The 25,682-nt window shown below is 27.5% G+C and overlaps 1 protein-coding gene across 2 annotated transcripts in view; it reads right to left on the minus strand.

The window, feature by feature from the left end:
- LOC107162117 (atrial natriuretic peptide receptor 1-like) overlaps positions 1 to 25,682 on the minus strand; it is a 298,392-nt gene that overhangs the window by 204,568 nt on the left and 68,142 nt on the right. For both annotated transcript variants that reach the window (XM_089229378.1, XM_089229379.1), the window contains exon 3: positions 24,753 to 25,142. In XM_089229378.1, the coding sequence (XP_089085504.1) occupies positions 24,753 to 25,142 (390 nt within the window). The remainder of the gene's footprint in view (positions 1 to 24,752; positions 25,143 to 25,682) is intronic.

Consider the following 25,682-nt stretch of genomic DNA (forward strand, 5'->3'; position numbering starts at 1 on the left):
TATAGCAAAGTCAGCTGTAGTGGTACGACTACCAGATGATTTTATCACCAAAATGTATCGATAAAAAATAGATCCAACCAAATCCATAGTAGCTCAATTGTATATATTTCATGACAAATTTCATAACAAATATAAAAAAAAAAATCCCAATGTATATTCGTTACTAGTAATAAAATAAAATTGTCAAGGCAATAATGTAGACAGTTGACAAATATAAAATAAAAATACGAGTATATTGTATATTATCTACAGTCTGGATCGGTATTAATGTGTTATCGAATTAAATTATTTTATGAATAGCGTATAGACAGTGATGTATTGCTAAAAAAATGTATGACTGTACCTATACACTATCTGCGCCTTTTTCACACATACGTAGTTGACTATTTTAAACCCCTTATCATAAAGTCAAAAGAAATTTTTCTCACAACGTTCTATCTCAACAGTTATTTTATCTGGCCTAGTATCATTCAAATTACAGTAGAACTTCGATTAACCGTCACTCGACGGTAGGTTAGGTTCGACTCGACGGTAATTGCATGTATAATTTGAACTTAAAGGAGATAGTTTTGGATATTTCTTGAAATACTTTTGCTTATACATGAAAATTGTAATAAGTAAATCAAATTTAAAAGTAATCATATTAGCTGTATCATGCCATTGGTTTTAATTAATGAACAAGTTATCAGAATTTTAAAATTGTAATTCACTTTTAAATTCAGATATCAATGAAACTCGACAATATAACCCAGGCACATATATCCTTCGAAGTTCATAAAAACTATTTAAAAACATCGAAAAACTAATATATTTTACAATTAATGCCTCTATAGCTTATCAGCTCAAAATCTAAAATACTTAAGAACCAAATGCCCATAATATAATATAATATTTTTTGTACACAATTGTAGTGACATTGATTTGAATTAAAACTGAGTAAATCATTATTTTTGAAACAGATTTTAAATGAAAAATCAAATATTTTTGCCAAGTTACCATCTCCCAAAAAGAAATCGATTTTAAATTGAACTGCATGTTTATCTACAGAAACGGTAGCTGTTAGAATTTAAATGTTTCAACTTTCCGTATTCTGTAACGCTCGTATACACACAATAACAAACAAAACATATTATATTTATTTCTAAGTTTGGAAATTCATGTATTCTTTCATAGAACTCGGCTACTGTGCTTTGTTCGTTTGAGTTAAAGAAATCAAACCCGCTGGGAGTACCTAGCAGATTACTCGCATGCCACGTTAATAGTATTGTCGAATCTTTGATGCGGAATAATATCATTAACTTGGACGATATTCAAGAAATCGGGTTGCTTAACGTCTGGTAATAAAAACTTTGAACTCACTTCCACGATTGCTAATCTACAAAATGTACCTATCTATTTATGTATTTTTAAAAGATGTTGAGAGGTTAAATTCGAAATTTAAAAAGGTTAGGTACAAAATGTACTATTGATTATATAAAATATGTAATTGCTCTTTTTTTATATATATTTATATTATATAACTTTTATATTATTATTATATTATATACATATAGGATCTACATGTTATAACACGTAGATCTTAAATTATTGATTACCTATCATAAATAGTAATTTTGTTGTTAAATTTAGAATAGAATCGATTCAGTAGATTTTGAATATCTTAAAATAAAAAACTATTATTCGTCTGATGTCGGCTTGTTTTATAATTCTAATTAATTATTATAATATAAAACTTCTGGTTTATTTCTAGGGACATCTAAGAGGTTATTTCAACAAAAATTGAAGAGCTGTATAAAACTACTTAAGGTTCACAAACATAAAGCGGTGGGTTGTATTTTACTGTTATTGTTTGTGCATTAACTATAGGTAATCATTAAAAGCGAAACCCAATTTTCCTGCAGAGACTAAAATAAAGTGCTAAATGGATACCATGATGATTGTTGCATATTCAGCATTTATATTATATGATATTACACCTATACTGTTTATACTAACAATAATCATAAGTATCATATTATGATCGGTGGGGACTGTCCATCGGTTATTAGCGAGTAGAAATATATTGTACGTCATTACGATTTATACTGTTAACAATAAATGTCTATATAATACGTTTATGTTATTATTTATATTAATAATACATAACAATGATACTAGGCCTTTCGTTTCTTCCCGTACCTAACATACGACAATCTCTGAAAGTGTATACAATGAACGAATCGGTATATTATTTTTGCACACATATTATATGCCATCTTAGAAAAATGTATTCATGAATAAAACATATAAAATCTAGTGAATACCGGTGAATTTCGTATAAAGTCTATAATATTTGGTATATTTTTATATTTGGTCCCTTGACAGCACCCCACAAAACGCCCAACCAACAATCGAACAGATGTCACATTTTTTTTTTTAATTTTGAAAGGTTTTCACGTTTTTGTTGTATTTATGCTCATATAATATTATTCTGGGCATTAAGTATCTGCAGCCGGATTTGTAAAATAAAATAGAAAAATGAATAATTGTAGGCACATTTTTTTGGATAGTGAACTTTTTTTACGTAAAAGTATGATTTTTAGCAAAGTTGTCCTAATCAATTTATCGGGTGTTAAAGTCACTAGCGTCTAAGGTTAGGTTATAGGTTAGATATATACACGAGTTGGGAGTCGATTGAATAAGACAAATCAGATTGAATCCGAGTCCGGTTGTTTTATAATGAAAATTCAAATCCAACACTAGACAGTATTTGGATGATCTTTAGGAAAATCCTGCTGATCGTCTAAGTGTTAAAATAGAACAATAATTATTCGTAACGGATACAAAAGCAAAACCATACAACGGTACAACAGAAATTCAAAAATATCTTATTCTTTGTGGACCTCAATCCACAGGTTAGATAACGAGCAACCAAAGCTTAAACCTTTTAATTGGATTACCTATTATCACATATAGACATATTGCATAATATAGTGTTAAATACAGTGTTCTGAACGTTCACCAAAAAAATTAGCTCGTTCACGTTCACGTTCGTGCTTTTTCAAACGAACGCGTTCACGTTCACGTTCATTTAAAAAACGAACGCGTTATTTGGGTCGCGTTCATTAAATTTTTTTTTATGAATCGTTAGTCTGCAGTTAATATAAAAATTAAAAACCCATAAACGTATACGCTCAACCAAAAAATAAACATAATTTTGACTTTTAACCTCCTAATAACATTCCTTAAAATAACTAATCTCTATAATAGAATTTAAATAATTATATATTACTGTTACCTATACCATTAACACCATATACCTGTATTATACTGTACTTCCTTTATTTAAATATTAATATTAAGATGATTGTAAATAACTTGTAAACATGTTTTTCCGGCTAATGACTTTATTGTTGAAGCCTTATCATTAATAAAAAAAAAAAAAAAAAATTTGACTTTAGAGCATAATATACAATTTATAAAGTATTTGAATTAATTTTTAATATCTGACACATTTTTGAAATATACAAGGATATTGCACATATACCCCTTCTCGATAAAATATTTTATGATAAAAACAAAAATGGCAGTGTAAAGGCCTAAATATTGGTTAGTTACATATGATAAAATGTGATGTACATAGAACACGTTGACCACCCGCTGGCATGCACGCAGACCACTAAACAACCTCGAAAGCTTCCCGAAATCATTAAGCGCCATCCCGTCCCATCTATCAAATGTCAATAATGTTCATAAGCCGAAATGCGGTCACCATATATCGACCATGTACACATTTATATCCATCATATAAACCAGTGCTCAGCAGGGGACGACCGTACTGAGAAAATGTAATGTATGAAGCAAGAGTAGCCCCCCCGAACTTCGATTAATTATAATAGGTAGGAATTCTATATACTAGTCTATATACATGTAAAATTAATAATAAATAACATATAATATGTATATACAATGCACTTCTTAAGAGGTTTAACCTATATAGCGTCTAATATATAAACTACACACAACTAGTATATTAAGTATATAATATAACTTTCGTCACGTTTTATACGACAACGTGTAATTTCTATTTTTCATACCTAACTGCAGTTTGATAACATACTTTTAGGTTTATTTTTCTTAAGTTTATTAAGACTTCAACAACAAAGGTTTTTGCCTACATTAGATCAAAAGTAAACAAGAAAAAGAATAGAATATATACATTTAATTTTGGTATGCATTTACATAACATTATTATTATTTACAATAAATTGTTTGAGTTTATAACAAGGAAAAATTTACTGCTTATAAGTTTTATATAAAATCCTATCATTAAGTGATTTAACTATTGGCAAAGTTGTCACGTGTTGTTGCTTAATTAACTTTTTTCAATCTACCCGAAAGTAACTTATTGGTTTTACAAATATATATTTTTTTCTACTTGTACCACAGTAATCTCGTCTATTGTTTATACTCTGCTTTGAAAGTCCAATTCAAGTACCGTATACTTTTTCCTTACACCTTTTTCACTTAACATGTTTTTAAAAAACTTAATTCTAAATTTCATAAGACATATAATATACCGTATTAAATACTAAGTAATATGAAACAAAACACTAATTTACTGATCGTAACGCATTTAACGACTTTGAATATGAAACGGTTTTATTAAAAAATGTAATCATTGAATGAAATTAATTTATCGATGTTTGTATAATAGTTACGGTCTACTATGCCTCCATAAAATGCTTTATAACATTGATTTTCATATTTTTTACGAGGAAAAAACCTGGATTCAATTTTATCATAAAAATGCGTATTAAACGGAAAATGGATGAGACTAAACTGTAAAGGATATATACCATGTATCTACCATCATTTTCTGATGCATACTAATTAAATAATTTCTGAACTCGCAGAGCACATTACATACATCTATAAACGAAATAAAACGAAGTGAATACATTTCAATATTAATGATAATTATTCATTAATCATTATGGTCTCAATAAAATTTAATCTTTCTAAACCTTTGAATTTAATTTACGATAAACGTATAAAGGTATAGCTGCGTGCAAATTAAAAAATAATATATGCTCATTGCTATTGGATCCAACACGATTTAGAAACAATTTGGTATCACATATGATAATAAAACTTATAAAACTGATCAGGGCAATATAATGTTTCATCTACTATTCTCCGTGAAATCGTACCACATCCATCGCAACCACTGCCGAAACACATTGCACACCGGGGGCTCGTTAAGTTAATCGGATTATACCCGTCACCGTATCCAATCCATTTCCGAACCCGTCTCTATCTGACAATTTCCGAGGATAAAAACTTAACCCACCGCACGTCACAAGTGCACAATACCGTTGCCCGTATTACTGAGATTACGGCTTTCAGAACATAATTCAAAAACAGATTTTCAAAAGCTTTTTCGGAGTGCACTGCTTTATTTAGCCAAAGCACAACCACCAAGGCACACCTATAGTAAATATTTTCTGAAAATGTCTCACCCGTGCACAGTATTATTGAACATGAACATATTAGATATACCCACTATAATACATCGGATAGAATGACTTTTTCGATAAGATAATTTAATACTGAAAGTATTAAAAATTTAAAAGTCATGGTATATTACTATAGCACGCAATGTAAATTATGTCTTAACATTCGATAGTCGATATTAAAGGATTTCAAAATAAAATATTCATAGATTAAATGAAATTTACAAATGAAATTTTAATTGTTTTTGTGAATACCTATACAATTTTCAAACTACATATTAAGTTAGGGCAATAATCATAATTGTTAAAAAAAAAAAAAAAACAAATCTATAAGAAAATAATATAGCAAAACAACTGAGACTTATTTTAAATAATATTTAAATAAAATACTAGACATTTTTCGGTAGTAAGTAAGTGTATTGAAATTCAATTTGTTTTATTTATACTATTTAGTGTAATATAATACCCTTTACGCAAGTATAATAGCATTATTATCGTTACACTAAAACATCATAAGTAGCGACAAGCTTCAAAAATCAAAATTCTCAACAATATTTACATATTATCAAAGTAATTCAAAGTAAAGTAAGTTTATATTCATTAGTTTATCATATGATTTAGAGATACCTATGTGGATATGTAAATAGTTTATTATTATAACTTTAAATTTAATAACAAAATAATTTGCATAGACTTAATTAGTAAGTATTTGTTCAGAAATTGGAAATATAAAAATAACTAACTGAATACTAATACAAAATAAAAATAAACTTAGGTATGTTGTTTAATATTTATTTTAGTCAAAAAAAAAAAAAAAATAATGATTATTCAAAATGGTATGCAATTTCATAATATATGCCATTTCATAGAAAAATGTTAAGCTTATCGAATTAACAATTAAAAAAAAAACACTTTTATGCACAAGTGAACCAGTCATAGAATTTAAACAAAAGAGGTATTTTTGTTTCAAAATAAACTCAAAAAAGTTGTATGCATTTTGATGGACGCTACTTTTTGCACGCGAGTAATAATATGACTTATTCAATAAACGGATCGTTCACATCCATACTATCTAAATAATATAAACCTATTATTTTAGAAGGCTTTGTATGGAATAATAGGTTATTGATAAATTGACTGGACCTCAAAGATACATTTTTCACCACCAATTTAATGGATAGGATGAACAGATATTAAAAATAGAAGTTGTCAAAACTAATATAATTATAATATTTGGTAAGAAGCTAATATTATAATATAATATATTAATATGTACCTACCTAAAATTCAGGTTAATAAATCTTAATATCATAATTGTTATCCTCAGTGAAAATAACTCCAAGTAATATCATTAGAAGTGAACAGAATAATTAGAATTAGAATTATAAAATAAATATCTTGAATATATTTCCATAGAGTTATATTAAAAAAATTCAAATAAAGAAAAATTGATATCCCTTACATATTATAACATAACAGATATTATATGTGACATACGTGTCTAAAATATCATTAAAAAAAAGTAATTCAAAATTGACTGCTCAAAAGACAGTGTACATGTGTGTGTATTGTAAATTTAAATTTAATACACAAATTACTAAGAAAATAAATAAGAAATAAACCAATTTAATACAACTACAATTCTACATGATATAAAAAAATGAATGTTTATATAATTGTTATGGATACGTAGATACTGAAAACTATGGTGACATATACCTAAATGTATTATTTTTTTTTGTTGCTTATTTTTAGAAAAATAAAGAGCTTTGAAATAGCATATTAATAATTTACAATTATAATGTTATTAGACATAGATTTACTATTTTACAATACTCTATAGTCAATCTAGTGGATAGTCTTATTAATTCAATTATGAACAATTTGGAAGTCTGTTCAATTAATAACTCTATTCATTCAGATGAAAAAGGTTTATGGAAGATCAATAAGGGACTAAATTACAAAAAAAATAAGCTCAAACTAATGTCTTCTCAATTTAAGTATAAAACTTAAATATAAAAAAAAAATCCATTGAGCAAAATAACAATTTCTGGGTTTAATCTTTTTTTTTTTTTTAGAACAATGGTAAAATAACATGAAAATACTTTGACAAAAGAAAACAAAAATTATACACAAAATAAAAGCAATTAATTTATCTTTAGTTGACGTTCACTAATTATGATACAATAGAAAGTATTCAAATAACACTCGATTAATAATATTTTTTTGTCCACTATTCTGAAATGTTACATAATAATAAATTTAATAAGTAATTATTTAGTTTGTGTACAACTATAGTAATCATCATACCTTCACTCGTCTACTCTAGAGTTAATGTTGTAACTACATAATATTATGTACTTAGATATACAATGTCTAATATATTCCCTATTTATTATGTTAATCATTTGTAAAAAACTATCAAATCAACATAGGAAATTAAAATATTATAAACATAATTGTATTGGATATAACCTATATAGATTGTATTGGAAACTAAAAATCTAATTATAAAATTAAAAATTATCTTAAAATATAATTATAGTTTAAAAATTAATCACTATAACAATGTTAACTCCTCAACAAAAAAAACTTGAAGTAGATAACGAAATTTTCTACCTTAAAAATTTCAATATATTAAAAATTAAATTAAATTTTTTAAGATATTAAAACTGAAATAATCGATATTATAGTCATAGAATAAAAATATGATTCGACATATTACCTTTAGCATATAAGTATAAAAATCTAAAAATAATTCCATGTTTCATTTTTTTAAATATCTCCTTAATTGTCGAAACTAATTGTTAACAAAGTTTCCAAAATAAAAATAATAAAAATACCTTCTTGATCAAATAATTGAGAAAGCGATAATTATTTTATAACTTGTCAAAATAACTGATTTTTTTCTCGAACCCGAATTTTTTTTTGATTTCCCTCCTACATTATTATTTAATTTTCATATTGCGACTTTTTAAAAGTTATGTTACGCATCAAAAATAATATAAAAGAAAAAAAGTTAAATTATATATTTAAAATATTCATAAATATAGCATATTATTATATACGAGTAAACAAGTCTTTAAGTCCTCGTATATTTGGAAGTTCAATATTGTAAATTGGGTAATCAAATTATTATTTATGTTCCGTCTTTTGCAAAAAGAATAAATAATTTTTCAAGAATTGTTAAACAATTTAATGTTACATTAATAATTATGAAATAACGTCATATAAATATACAACGCAGTCTGATGTTTTTTGTTTTGGAATCTGAGTATTAAAAATATTGTATAATACTCAAGATGGCCAGTAATAATTTAACGTAAATCCTTTAAAATTACGTATATTAAAAAAATTAGATTGATGATAATTTATTTTTATTGTACTTTATCAAGGCATATAAGAACATCTAATGAAAAACTGCAACTGAATTTATACCCGTTTTAATAATAACAAATTAAGTTATTATGTTTTGATTCAGATAATTTTAATAATATAAGCCCAGAAACTTGACTTATATTTATGCATTTATATAGGTAGACCAAAAATCTTGAACTGAAATTATGACATAATATACCTTTATTTTATAATATATAACTACAGCGAGAATGTATCTGTGAAATTAATGGAATAATTACAATACATAATGACAGTACATATAAATAATTTCTTGTGGAAACTTCCCGTACCTACCTAATTTAAAGCCAAGTTTTAACGACTGGTTGCAACATCATAGACATTTATTCTGTAGTCTGCGACAGTAAAATATATATGATATTCTCAAATCTCAGGCGATACAGTTTTACACTTATTATATAATAAATTAAAATGATACACGATGAAATAATAACGGACACAACATCATTGTTTTGTGATAACTATAATTCTAATCTAATTTAATAACACTGCAGGTTTAAATTGTATGTATTTTTTTTTTTGCATTTATAACACTTTCCAATATATTTGACATAAACTGCAATAGTAATATAGTATACGCAAGTCAATTCTAGATGAATCCTGATCTTTGTAAATAAATTATAATTGGAAATAAAATTAAAACACGTGCGAGATATTTCCTACGACACACAGGGGCGGGTTTAAGGGGGCAGCTAAGGGGGCAATAGCCCCCCCCCCCCTTGGGACTAAGCTAACTATTTTACAAAGCCAATTATTATGATATATTGATATATGTATTAATAATTATTATAAAATATCGTCAATCGTCATTGATGAATATGATTATTAATTATGGATATTAGAATATTTAGGCTTCAAGCTATTTTTAGATTGTTTTTCGTTCGACGACTGACATTACGTGTAATATTATTATGAATATATATATATGGCTCCACGCGGAGCCCAGTTTAATAATGTTAGTAATAATTATGTATATATATATATATATATATGTATTATTTATAAAGAATTGCTTATCTTCTTTTATTACGAGAATCGAGCACCAATGGTACAAAAATAGCTGGAATTTCAACGACAGTCTGCAGAAGTGCAGACTGCATGCAGTGCAGATAATTATTACTTTTTGCATCGACGATCGACGATCGACGCGTCAACACAACAGTCGGATTATAAGCTCGAATGCTCGATTGAATTTAATAAGTTCGTTTAGTGTTTACTGTTTAGTCGTTTAGTGTTTAGTCCGATTTTTGATCGTTAACGACGCGTTTCCGATAATCATCACAATGAGCAATTTAGATGGAGATCGTAATACTAAAACAACTACAACTGTAAAAAGAAAACAAGTAAATATTTCTACATTTTTTAACAAAAAACATATTTTATCAGAACCAATTAATAAAATAGAAAACATAAATATTCCGATTCCATCTACTTCTCAATTATCTGAGGATGAACAAAATAATGATTGCACTATAGAAAATAATATTCAACTTTTATTGACGATATTGGATATGATACAAACTCAATGTCAATAAATCAAAACACAAAATATCGTTTAGTTAAAAAAAATTATTTGCCTGAATCTGATTTTATTTATCCGTTTTCAACACATGTTAAAAAAGGCAAAGAAGGTAAACGATTCTTAAATCAATCTCACTTTACAAAATTTCCTTGGTTAGCATATTCATCAATTAAATCTGGGTTATTCTGTAAATGTTGTGTACTTTTTCTTGTTAATAATAAAGGAGGGTTAAGAAATACTGAACCTTTAAAAAAATTAATCACTGTACCATTAAATACATTTGCTAAACTACTGGGAAAAGATGGAGGTTTAGAATCTCACCAAAATAATTTATATCATAAAAATGCAGTTTTACAAGCTGAAGAATTTTTGTCCCGATATGAGCAACCTGAAAAAGAAGTTATTAATATGATTAATAGTGAGAGAAAACGTCAAATACTTGAAAATAGAGAAAGAATTCGACCAATTATTGAAACAATTATTTTTTTGGCAAGACAAAACATTCCTCTAAGAGGACATAGAGATGATGGTGATTTATTGGCTAGTTCAAACACATCTGTTATTAATGAAGGAAACTTTAGAGAACTTTTAAGATTTCGAATAAAATCTGGGGATAAGATATTAGAAAATCATCTCAAGACAACTCATGCTAAAGCTACTTATATAAATAATACAATTCAAGAAGAAATAATAGAATGCTGTAAAGAAGAAATTATTTATAAAATATTAACAGATATTAAATCTAATAAGTTTTATAGTATTATATTTGATGAAACTACAGATGTATCACATTCATCTCAAATGGCACTAGTTTTAAGATATATTTTTGGTGGAAAAATAAAAGAAGACTTTGTTTCATTCATTAACTGCCACACATACTTTTATAATAACCAAAAATCAAACCAAGAGGAACAGATCAATGACAATGAAGAATCTACAGAAAATGATGAAAACACTCTTATTGAACCTAAACTCACTGGCGATGTTCTTGGAAAAACAGTAATTAATATTCTAAAAAATTTAAATTTAAACTTAGAACACTGTGTTGGAATTGCTATTGATGGTTGCTCGGTAATGACGTCTACTGTTCGTGGTGCTGTTAAATATATTCAATCTAACGCAACTCCAAACGCAGTCTATAGCTCATGTTCTAATCATTGTTTAAATTTATCAATTTCTAAATCATCTAGTGTCATATCAATTAAAAATTCTGTTGGTATTATTAAAGAAACGGTAAAATTTTTTAATATGTCAGCCAAAAGAAATTGTGTTCTAAAAAAGTATTTGGTAAAGAAAAACATTTAAGTCTATGTGAAACTAGATGGACTGAAAGACATGATAGCATTTTAATATTTAAGAATTCTCTACAATACATCATTAAGTCTCTGAACCTTATAACCGAGTGGCAAGATAATGATTCGTCAGTGAAAGCATATTCTCTTTTAAATTCATTAACTACATGTCAATTTATAATATCATTGTTTACACTATCAGATTTACTTTACTTAACAGCAGCTGCAAGTAAACTACTTCAAGGTATTCAAAATGATTTAAATTTTGCTGAAGATTGCTTTAAGGATATTATAAACGTTATGGTAAATAGGCGGTCAAACAGTGATATACATTTCAAAACAATATTTGAAGAAAGTAAAAAACTGATGGAAAAATTAGATGTGGAACTTATGTTACCACGCATTACTAAGCATCAAATACACAGACCAAATACTTTATCTGTTTCTATTGAAAAATACTTTAGGATTTCTGTTTATGATTCACTATATGATCATGTACTTGATGATCTAAAAGACAGATTTTTAAGTTAAAAAAATTTAACTGTTTATAAATTATTACTTCTTATACCTAAAAGTGTTGTTGATATCAAGTCGGATGATATAAATTATATTGCAGAAATTTTTGATAAAGAATATTCATATTTACACATAGAAAAACAATATTTTACTTCTGAACTTGAATTATGGATTGCCAAATGGACCAGAGTTAAAAATGAAGGTAAATATAAAATCTATTATTTATTTTTTTGTACCTATTATTAATATTGAAATTATTTATTTTTAATTTCAAGGATGTCATATACCAATTACCGTCATAGATGGTTTAGATCATTGTGAGGATGTACTATTCCCAAGTATTAAAACAATGCTTTTAATTATTGGTTGCCTGCCCATCAGCGTTGCATCAGCTGAAAGAAGTTTTTCCACTTTGCGCAGGTATATCTATCTACATTTAAATTTATAATATTAAATTAATATAACCAAATAATCTTATTTTTCTACTAAAATGTTTTAAATATAGGTTAAAGGATTGGTTAAGATCACGAATGTGTCAAGATAGATTAAATGGTTTAGCGTTACTTCATGTTCATAAGGAAAAAGAAGTATCAACAGATAACATCATTGAACGGTTTTCAAAAGTTAAAAAAAGAAATATAGAATTAATAATGTAATACACCTATTATATATATATTATATTATTAAATAGCTAATTTTTGTTGTTTATTATATTTGTAAATCTATATTTTTTAAACGGTTTCAGATTAAAATTGATACCAATAATGTAACAATTTAAAATTTGTCACTATTGTGAAAAAACAATGACTTACTTATAAGTGTCGAGGGACTCAAAAATATAATCTGTAATTTTAAATTTTATATAGACAAAACAACTAACTAAATTTCTGAACCTCTATTAGCCCCCCCCCCCCTTGGTGAGTGATAAAACCCGCCCCTGACGACACATTCATTTCGTTATAGATATCTAGATATCATGGGTGTATAAAATTGATTTATATGCACAGCAGCAGTACACGGTGAGTGAATTGAACAATATTTCCAAAAAAATTAATAAAATAAATATTACATACAATTTCATTAGTACCTAATGTGTTCTTTATTACTTATTGGAATGACTTAAGAGTTGTCAAAGTGTAGAATACATATAATTTTACAATATTATGGCGTATTTTTGAAAATATCAATTACTTTTCTTATTCATTCAAAATTCAACCCATTTCAAAACTGTTGTTTTCTCCATCTTATAAATATATTTCCTACAAAATGGTCAGTTATCATATTTAAAAAAAAATCAAATTAACATTTTAAGCTTTTTTTAAATTCTTTTTTTAGATCTTAGTATGAAGGAGGAATATCGGACCATAAGTTATATTAAATAAATTTCATTGCAATATTTGCATTATATTTCGAATTAAAGCTAGTGACTTTATAATAACATATTATTATAACCGTATGTCGTATAAAATTAAAAACGATGCTTATTGGAAGTACAATAATTCTAGATAAATAAATTTATCGTTTGAAGAGTTAGTAGTGAACGAATAAACTATGAAAAAGTTAATAAAATAATCCGTAAGAATGATTTCAAACTGAAAAAAATCTGTTCTGACAATCTCTGGGAATAAACTGGTGTGAACTTATAATACTCTGTCAAATCACGTGTAGTCCGTTATCTTAACTCCAGGACTTTGCAGCACAAGGATTACAATAAAACGACAGCCATGACCTAACCATGTCGATGTCGTTTCGAGTTACCTAGCTTTCAAAATAATATGACCAGCAAGATACGTTTGAGAGTTATCTTTAGTTTAATATATAATGTGTATTAAAAGTGCGTAATTTTAAATTTTTAGTTTTATTTTTCCATGAATATGATCAAAAAATTAAAAAATCTTAATTACAAACTTATAGAAAAGGATGGCACATAATATACTTAACATTTTAAGGTTTAATCTAAACATGCATAAGTCGTCGTAAAAATATAACTATGTTACACGCACGGTAAACCTTAATATAAAATTACTCATAAACTTCTAAAATAAACATGATTTACACAATAGTCATTTTATTCATAAATTACCTGGTGAATTATCGATAAATATAATTTGCATGCCCAGTGCCGTACCCGGAAAAATATTAATAGAGTAGAGGGTCCAATGCGTACAATAATACCTTATAATAATATCTTTTTTCTTCGTATAAATTATTTTATAAATAACCGATAATTTGAAATGTATAACAATATTTTTTATAGGCACGCGGCTAGCCAATGTATGTCACAAATACCAACGGTTTTACTAAGTAATATAATATACATATATTATAATAGGTATAATATTAAAATAACATATTTTAGATAAATTATGAAGTATGTACTTACTGGAATAATTATTTTGAAAAATCCATTACAACATTGATGACTGGCGTTAATATTAAAATTTTTAAAATTATTAAAATTTAAATAATTACATTTATGTGTTAAGAGAACTTCACGCCACAAGATGAAAGGCCAGAAAGACCGCTCATACCGCGTCTTCTTATTGTCTTAACGAGAACTCGAAAAATAGGTGAAAAATTTTCAGTATATCAGTGTAGCCAAAATTTGACCGTAAAAATTCTCTTTTTCTGCTGAAACTGAATCTACAGAATAAGACAGTGCCGATTCCACACTTATTTTTTTTGTTAACTTTGTGAATAAAAGTGATGAATATAATATTATATTTCAGTGATAATTATATATCCGATATTTATTGTCTCAATAAATTTTACCGATTTATTATTATCTTTATACAGGCTACAATAATATTATACCAATATAGGTTTATACCAAATCTAAATCTATCTAACCGTCCTTTGGCGGGTTTCCAACTACAATACACGTTCGCGGAAATCCTTTGCTGTGATTGGTTGGTTAGGTCGGGTTACCATACGATGAACAACGTTGCCGTGTTGTTGGATATTATGCCTATACACGGCACACACGCATAGTGGAAACTCGTCTTTACTAAAGAAAAACATTGTACATTTTACGTTGCGTTATTTGCACAATCCAATCCAAAGGGATAAGTTTACCTATTATCTAGTGGTATGTTATTTTATATTAATCTTCATCTTAAAATAATCAGGTCATGAGCATTTTATAATTTAAAACTTGTATTGTTATAATATCTAATTGTTTACCGGACTACGATTAAATATGTGGGAAAGCATATTTTACCGTCGAGATTTCAATCCTGTCAAGTCCCCGACACACCGATCCATTGGGTATATGCCCTTTTGCCTATATTATATTTATATTATATTTTTCACGAAATACAAATACTTACGTTCATTATTATAATAATTATATAACAGAACACGATAGACGGCTTAATTTCAATCGAATAAGTACAAAGAAATGAAATTTCTATACCGCATGTCAATGGTCTATGTAAGACGTGCATATCGCATATTTGGGGGGGGGGCAATACAATCGATATGGCGTCTTAGCCGAGATTCGAAACGGCGAGACAATCAAACTACATAAACTAAAGCAAATAGCACATGTGGGAGGTTAAATTATTTAGGGAGGCTAATCACGACCAAACCTGACACCCGAATTAATTAACCTCAGGGAAAACGCTCTTTTCGACTCGCACAATTATTGCCATCGATTTAATAAAAAAAACTTATCCCCATCATACAGCTGCACACCAACAGACTTCGTAGACCGTATAATAATTATTGCGAGCCACCATTATTTGAATATCGAATTTTTTAAACGAGTTAGCGCAGCGGATCACAGTTATCACAATTTCACCTATAGAACGTGGATTTATTAGAATCAATTATGATGTAAAACATATTTTGTAAGCTGATGAAAATATTCCGCTGATTATAATATAGTCATATGGATACTGGGCATTTTTATTTTGGTTTCAATTGATTGTAAAATAATTAATCCTTTTAGAAAATTCAAGCCAAAATAACACAAAAAGATAAACTGAAATACATTAATGATTTTGTTCCTATTATTCGTGATACTGTAAACCAACGAGGGTTCTGAAACACAATAATCGTTTAGCTTTTTTCCTATGGTAATAATTAAAATTATTATGTATATTGCTATATTATATAAATCAATTTAATAACCATAAAATTATCCGAAACAACAATTAAAAAATTTAACAGATTGATGTATAAAAATAAAAAATAAATGTTTTACTGTTAACCCTATCATATTTCCTAAAGGGAATGCGGGAAAATTTTCAAACCGATTTCCTAACATACTTGAGTGATTTATTTTATTTCTATTAGATAATCCTAAAATTTAAAATAAGTAATCTCTGTTAATGTAAGCAGTATTGTCCGTAAAATCCATATTAATAGGTACACTGTACAAGCATAATAATACAATTATTAATAACAAATATATATTACGGTATATTATATTTTATTTATAAACATGTGTGTATTTAAACATCGATTTTATTTTTTTTTATATATATAAACAATTTATAATATATTCATAAAATAAAATAAATAAACAACTTTTTTTGTAATTCATAGAAATATGTGGATAAGGTATAGCAATATTTTAAAGGTGATCTATGTCTCACTACTTACTATTCTGTTATAAAATTTAATACCTATCATAGATAGTTTTTTTTTGTTCTTCTAGTACGATTTCAAATTCTATGATAAACAGAAATAAAACTACATCTTTCTTAGAAAAAACATAACAATAATATTTATTCGACCAAATGTAAAAATACTGTTTAATCCCTAGAATGAACATTTTTTTCCTCTATTCAATAATATTTTGTTTTATCACGAAACGTATTGTTCTCTACTGTTTTTATATTTTTTTATTAGATTAGTTATATAAAAGTTGTGTTTATGTAGTTTTACAAGTTTAATGCCAATGTCAACTCGTAATTGATAAATTGACGAATTAATGCACCGGTCGCTGGTGTTAACTGATAATATGTAATTGACAACGTGGACTTATTAATACATATATACCTATATGGCTTTAATCAAATAATTTTTATTATTCGTGTGAGTATTCGTATCTTTCTCACGATTCATATGATAAGGTATGATAAGTAGCATTCAAGATTAGAGCTATTTTTAAATTATTTTTTACGACTTAGGACAGATAATCGTTCGTTACTTGTATTTAAGTCAGTAATATCTTATCGTATAGATATATAATCACTGCTAGAATGTCAAAATAACAAATTATAAAATATCTAAATTTATAAATGTTACCTGCATTTAAAACAATATAACGTATCAGTTGGTCTTTACAACGCAATACTAACAATTATTAATATATAAATAGAATATTTTAATGTAAATATAATAAATCTAAAAAAAAAACAACTGCATTTAAATTTTTTCCACTTCCACTATAAAAATTATAATAGTAAAAATTGAGCTTATATTCAGACATTTAGTCCCGTTTGTCAATCACCTGTAGTTCATGAAGGATTCTTTTACATGGATGGTAGCATATATAGTGCTTTGCCACTTACGCATTATAGTTACACCTATATTATATATATGCTTTATATTGGACGTGTTATAGTAATTATAGTAATTATAGTAATAATAATTATAGTAATTATTACACAGCCAAGTTGATTTTTGGTAAAAAACTTATCAAATCTAGACACATGATGAAAAAATAATTAACTGCATTTATAGTATTTTACGAGTACCTAATATACGTAGATTATTATCATGCACTCTATTCGAATTTCGAGTGTATAGATTTCTAATGGGCAGTATAATTTTATTTCAACTGATAAATTATCACATGCCTACATTATATCAAAATATGAGGAATAGTAAGAAACATAAACCAAATAGGTGACATAATACAAAATGTTTAAGTCGGATTTTTATTTGTTACATTTTATTGTTTCGCATTATTTTTAATACGATGTGAATACTGGTGTTACAGTTTACTATTTGAGTTTAATGTTACATCAGCATTCAGCATATATGAATGTATAGGTAATAATAGTATTAAACAGTATAAGGCGATATAATACGAGTATCATCAATGGCCATATAGGAGTTGTAGAATATCTAACTCGAATCGGATGTGTGGACCGTTTAGTCTATGAATAACTGGAACACTCGTATAAACTATAAAGTAAAACGTGGGACGTTCGGTCGCGTGACGATTTAGGTACCTATGTGATATGTCTTATATTTTTTTGGGGTATTTCATAAACTTCTTTTCGTAAATAACAAATGAGAAGATGAGAGATATACGTGCTCGTGCAGTCGTACATAGTACGTAATATTTATGGACTTGTATTTTATTTTTTATTTTGGAAGTATACCAATTGAAAAAATAATAATAACAAAAGGTTGTTTCTCATACATAAAATAGCAATTTATTAAATAAAACGTATTTTTTTTAGCTTCTATAACCCTAATATGGTATAAATTTAATCAATCGAAGATTATGTCAATGACGTAAAACTACGCAACAGAGATACTTACTGTAGATACTAAAAATTAAGAATTCAATAAAAAAAAAATATATCTCAAATAATAATTATAATATTCTAAACAGTTATGAGTGCAATATGAGAATCTTAAGATTTTTTATCTACAAAATATGACATTTTGTACTTCAATAGTAATTATTTATTGAAACGCCAATAACACCGGTAGTTGAGGCATATTTATTAAATAATAATAAAAAAAAAAAAAAAAATTATTTATAATAACAATTGGAGAGGAAATGTAAATTTAGTTAATGAAAATTGAAATTTTAAGTTAAGGATCGTTTTTGTTTGTTATAAGATTACGTGAACTGTTTATTTATTTAACTATTTTAGTATTTAGTGTTTTATCACTGTAAGTCTGTATCATAATAAAAAAACTTAATTTTTATTTCCTTCGTTCTATATTGAACACTGATAATTATGTTTCAAATACTTATCTCAAAGAGGCGCTTTTATGAGCTTAATTATTTCTGTAACCTTAGTATCTGCATATTATATAATAATATTTTTGAATGATGTATTAATTATTAATATGATTTCTATGAGTTTTTCATTTAATTAAGCTGTTTGGAATGTCCGAATACTCCGAATGTGTATTTATTTATTTTAAGCTTTAACTAAAATTCCTAACTATTAAGCTATTCGATTTAACCTTTCTTATTTAATTTTTAGCAATCATTCACTATCCCACAAATGAGTAGTAAATTATTGAGTACCGAAAACTACTTTGAACTTTTAAATAACTATTTGAATTAATAAAACGGTAGCATACGAAAAACTAGGCTTTACATCACGTCAGTTAATTAAGATTTTTAATGTTTCATTTGCTGTCCGAAGATTTATTAGTCAATTATAAAAATTCTCTTAAGTATAATGGCTATTACCTGCGTAACCGTGAGCAGTATGGTTCCTCGCAGGATACTCAAAGCATATTTTATTTTCATAGAATTGTGATCTACTTTAGTTTTCAAAAACTTTACGACATTAAATTTATAAAATGTATGTTTACTATGTTAATATTATTTATAATATAAAAATAATCATCTATTCGTTGATATTGTTTACATTTTAAATGTTTTAATTCTCACTAACGATTATGTTATATTATATTGTATAATAACCATTTATTCATATTATTCAACCTAAGTCCTTTCAGCATACCAATATTTCACTGAATCCACTTGAGTACCTACATATACATCTTATGTTCTTGAATAAATATTTTCAGTTATTACTATTATTATTGTGATGATGCTATACTAAACGTATGAGCTATGTAATCGTTTAAACAATCACTTACTGAGTGATGATTACGTATTCGTGTTTAAAATTATCATTGTGTTCAAAATAACGGGGTGCGGTTAGAAAATGTTTGTATAAGCCAGTACCAACGCATGAAATTATTATGAACAAACTAAAGTGAAAAAATATAAATTTAAAAAAAAAACCAACTTGAATAACAAAACATGAATTGTAATAAATAATAATAAACGAATAAAAACCCTGTTCAACTTTTATATTCATAATAGTTTAGGTATATTATTGAAATAAATAACGAAATATACAACTCATTTCTAATATAAATTTAAGAAGTATATTCTGCATGTTGACTTGTTGGGTTATGCTCGTATACTCATACGATATGGATAAATACATTCTAGATATTAATAATGTAATTTATAAGAATTTTGCAAAATTCATCCATAAAAGAAAATCTAAGAACTCCCAGCAGTAATATTTTGAAAAAACATTACTAAATACGAAAAAGAAGTTATTAAAAGTAGAATTTAAGAGTAACAGGTACCTAGTAAATTTGGTTTTTTTTCGAGACTTGTGTCTGAAAATATAACAATTGTTAAAATACATATTGAAGGTATACACTATATTATTTATAACGATACAATTTAAAACGAAATACTTAAATATAAATTTTATTCAACATCAACAATAAATTCTGAAAGTAAATCACAATAAAGGTAAATAAATAAAAAAATAAATATACACGTGAAAACAACACTGATTTACGATAACAGCATTTAAACCTTCAACAAAAATCTAAATGCATAGTTATTCAATGTTTGTGTAAAGTTTTTGAAAGAGTAAATAAATATTTATAGCATATAGAAATGGTTTGATTTTAGAAATGTAGGTGACATTGATTAATAAAATTTAAAGGCACGCATCCAGAAATGTACCCATTGACTCACACTGTATACACGATTATATATTATTATATAGGTAGGTATATATTATTTGTTACACTCGTGATTTACGGTTTTACTTATCCATTCCAAGTCTCCAATGTAATGCCTCCTGCGCCTGTTTGACATTAACTAATACAAATCAGCCTACTGTGTAAAAACTCTACAAATTGACTATTAAGCCCAATTCGACATCGTTCTCTGCCCTCACCAAGACGCAACCATAAACTCTGTACCTGGCATATAAATTACAACCTTTTACTGGAATCTTAAACCGTTATTTAGCGTGTCTAAGGTTAATTTTTCGTACTAACATCATCCCTCGAAACTCGCGAACTTGACGGAAACCACTTGAATTGAAACAAAGTGCTATTCTTTTAGTGGGACGTTATAAAAAAAAAACACCCTAAAATAATAAATGTTTTCTCCATTATATGAGCATAGTACATAAATAATATTACTCGCAGCAATGACGGAAAAACAACAATGTGTTCAATGTAATTATTTCTCGGGCATGTGTTATATAACTTCATTATTCAAATTTTCAATAATAATGACTATGAAATAAAAACCAACTAATCATTTATTATGATGGATAATTTGTTTTTAAAATTGAAACCTTCTGCTAAAACGAAGATACATTTATCTACCTGAAATAAATATTTATAAATTGGTAATAAAAATAACCAATCCTACGTTTAAATTTCAGATCAAAACTAACAGGTAATATTATTATCTGTTGGAAATCGAGAAAATTAAAATTCAATAATATATTGTAATATAGTTATATTTGGACATTATTCTACTCCAACACGTCATGTCGTCTACTAACAATATACATATTATCAGTATCAATTATATAATCTAAGTATGTATAATACATCAAGGATATTATGTCTATTGTTTAATTAATAGAAAAAGTTGAAGTGCGGGTGTCCAGGGAACATTAATGTGTATAAAAAACTAAAAAAAATTATAATATAGATATTTTATCAATGAGTCAAAAAAAAAAAATAGTATGAATAATTCATATTAAGTATAATATAATTCAGTGCCGGTACAATTTATCTTAAATTGCCGTGAATACATCATTAATATAATATGATTCTTGCTTATTAAAAGTTTGAATGGTCACCCCCATTTTTCCTTAAACAATGGATTTTTTCAAATTCTTAAATTTATAGAATACTTAAATAGTATTCTGTGGCGATAAAAAATTTTTTTTCAAATGAAAGCCCTTTATTGCTATAATTTATTTTATTCTAATGATCATTTTGATGTAATTAATTCGGAAATTGAATGAGTTTCTTGTTATTAATATGTTTGTATTACTGATAATAATGCTCAGATAAAAATAAGATATGCGTAAATATAAAATAGACGTAATATTCAAACTACCATTTACTATGTTTTGACCATAAATATTGCTCAAAAACTACTCGTATCCTATGAATTTTAACTCAAATTTTCAGAAAAATTATTCACTAAATAATTTACAGTTGAAAAGAGGGGAGGGTTCTCATTTGAAAAACAGAAGTTTATATCTCCACAGTACACTCTTTAAGTAGTGCAAAAATCTCGAGAAATTGAAAATAAAATCTTTAAATATATATCTATTTGAAAATTCTAAAAATCAAAATTTTAAAACTACATTATTGAAGAAAAAAAGGGGATGGTGAATCTCCCTGTATATTTTTATCAGACGTGCACAACATTGGTAGGGTTTTTTGCGTTTGTGCAGCAGTTTAAAAGGTAATGGAAAAAATGGATATATATATATATATAATATATAAACATAATATATTGTACGTGGGGGTGTCGACGACTCGTCGGTTATTAATGTTATTATTATCATTTGATCAAACGGCTAGGGTTGGTGATGGTGGTGGTGGGTTGGAGTAGGTTTAAAAAACTTGTATGTATTTAAGTCCCCAGTCACTTCAAATTGCTACCAATACATAATAATATTTACATATATTGTGAAATATACATATATATATATATATATAGGTTTATGTATATATATATACAGGCATATAGCAACATTGACATCAATGGAACTGGAGCTTTCACGGGCGCTCCGAGTTCACTGCACAGGACGAACAATTATGATTATTTTTATTATTATTGGTGTACGAGACCGCCAAAGCTACCGATATAAACGACAGCACCATTCGCAAAAGCGATGGCCATAATTATATAAAATAACGAAATGGAAATGTAATTTATGTGAACATGTGCGATTAACCTAATGACGTATCTATGGAGGTAAACTAAATTCCCTTCATGGTAGTAGTTATTATTTGTCACGCGCTAACTAGAGACTTAGGTACTGATCGCATTTCTCATCAGATGTTGTTTTTGGTATTTAAATCACATCACGATATTGTTAAGACATTGATAATTTGATTAATGCAAATTACATTTTTTTGATTTTAAACTTCGTATTTCTATAATTTCCGCGTTTGAGAACATCAAATGAAGGTACTAATTATTGTACGAAAAATTATTGAGCTAATATAAATGTAAAAATTTTCCCCAAATCTGTGATTGCTCCAACTGCAGTCTGTGTTAATTAACTACAGCAAAATATAATTTGTGATTCAGACATAATTAAATTTCTCCGTGCATACTTCATACCCTTCTCTTTCCGGTAATTATAAACTATCTTTGAAGTTTATACCGTCACGGTTCAGTTTGAGTAAAAATTACCTTGAACAACCTTAATCTATTTCGTTTCTGTAATTACCTACCCCGATATTCATGTAATGTTCAATAATTATTCATCATAATTTATTAATTAACTAAAATAGTACATGATATATTGTATTTTTTTTCACATAAACAATCATCGAAACAATATTAAAAGAAAAATGATTTGGTATTTGCACTAATTACTAATATATACATAATATATCAACGCTGAATTAGCGCATGAATTATATTTATATTTATATTTTTTATGTATTTTGAGTTTATGTCATTTCTTTAAGTAAAAACTTTCAAACATCATAATATAATATAACAGAAATACATCTAAATATACGTTTATATCAAATTTGAAATTCAGTGAGTATTTGACATTTCATAAAGGGTATAAAAGTCGTTATACTCAATAATATACTGATAAAGTAAGCCAAAGCTTTTTAGAATACTGCTTGTGACTTTTTTTAAACAAGTTAAAGTCTTAAAGATTTAATTTAACTTGTTTTAATATAAACAGAAATGTTTAAAAAACGAAAAAAAATTTACACAATACGGTAGATTTCAAAGTAAATGACTATTCATCGTTAGGTAATAATTTAATCAAAAATGTATTATTTTTTCTTTATAAAAACATCAATTCCAGTCAAAATGAACATAATATTGCGATTAGTATAGCTAAGCACATTTTGTCCATTATCAAAGAATATAAATCTTTAGGAAATGTGTTTTTTTTATTTACTAAAATGGTTCAGATTTTAAGTCTTACATCAAATATGACGTTTAATTTGTCTACCGTACTTAGTGCTTATAATAATTTTTATCAACTTACGAAATTAATTTTTCGGCCCATTTGTTTTATTTGTTTTTTATTTTTTACTAGCTAAACCAGTACACTTCGTAAACCGTTAATAATCCTACCTCATATATGTCTCACACTGTGTGTCAAATTCGTCAAATTTTTCCGGCGACGGTCGGAAGAAACCACCCACCCCCACCCCCACCCCAACAACAACAACAATATTGTTGACGTCCGTGAAGGACGACGACGACGACTACGATGAGGCGTGTAGACCGTGGGCGACAACACTCACTTCGTGCGTTGTGCGACAACTCGGTGAGCAGCTCTTTGAACGAGTCTCTGCTGTCGGTGTCGTTGAAGCTCTTGTGCACGGGCTTCAGTCCCAGGGCGAGGAACACGGCGGACAGTGTGAAATAGCACTTTGAGTTGCCCATCAGCGAGTTGAGGCCGTGGTTGTAGTACAACAGGCCGGCAACGTTCCATCCGAACCCGTGGAGTATGTGCCGGAGAGCCTCGCCGACCAGCTTGTACGAGCCCATCATCCTGGTCAGCGTCGGATATTCGTGCCGGTTGTCGAAGTTCTCGGCCAGCGCGCCAGCCGTCAGCACCGGGATCTTCCACACGCCCGCGTATCGCGACACGGGCGCAATCACGTAGTCGCACACCGGTCCCAGGAACAGATCTGAAACCAAGACACGCCGAGATTGTGGTTAGCTGAGAGGTAATATAGGTAAGTACCATAACCATCATAATGTTATTGGCAATAACTTATTGCGTTGATTAAATATTAAGTGCGTGTGTTGCAATAAACGCACGTGTGCAGCGCCATTTTTGATCGGCGGCGGCTATGTATGTATATATCATGTATATGTATATGTATATGTATGCTATATCCTATGTGGTAGGATTACCCACCCACTTACCCTATCTTATCATTATTATTATTATTATTATTATTATTATTATTATAGTTATTAGTTATTAGTTATTAACCATATAGAGGTACCTCTACCTATATGCTTGTTATTATTTGTTTATCGTTACCATAGCTATGATAAATCAACGTTGGATTAAGACTATTGGGACAGCCATATCGAATTTTCGTAGTACACTACTTTGAAAAAACCACCTCTAACAATCATACTTTTCAAAAAATTGTATCAGAATAATATGAGTTTCCCATTAAATCGACATGTCATGTAATGTATGCATTACAATGTTG

This window comes from Diuraphis noxia, unplaced genomic scaffold (genome assembly GCF_037042655.1).
Source record: "Diuraphis noxia isolate RWA-SAM2 unplaced genomic scaffold, SU_Dnox_SAM2 contig0005, whole genome shotgun sequence".
Classification (NCBI taxonomy): Eukaryota; Metazoa; Arthropoda; class Insecta; order Hemiptera; family Aphididae; genus Diuraphis; species Diuraphis noxia.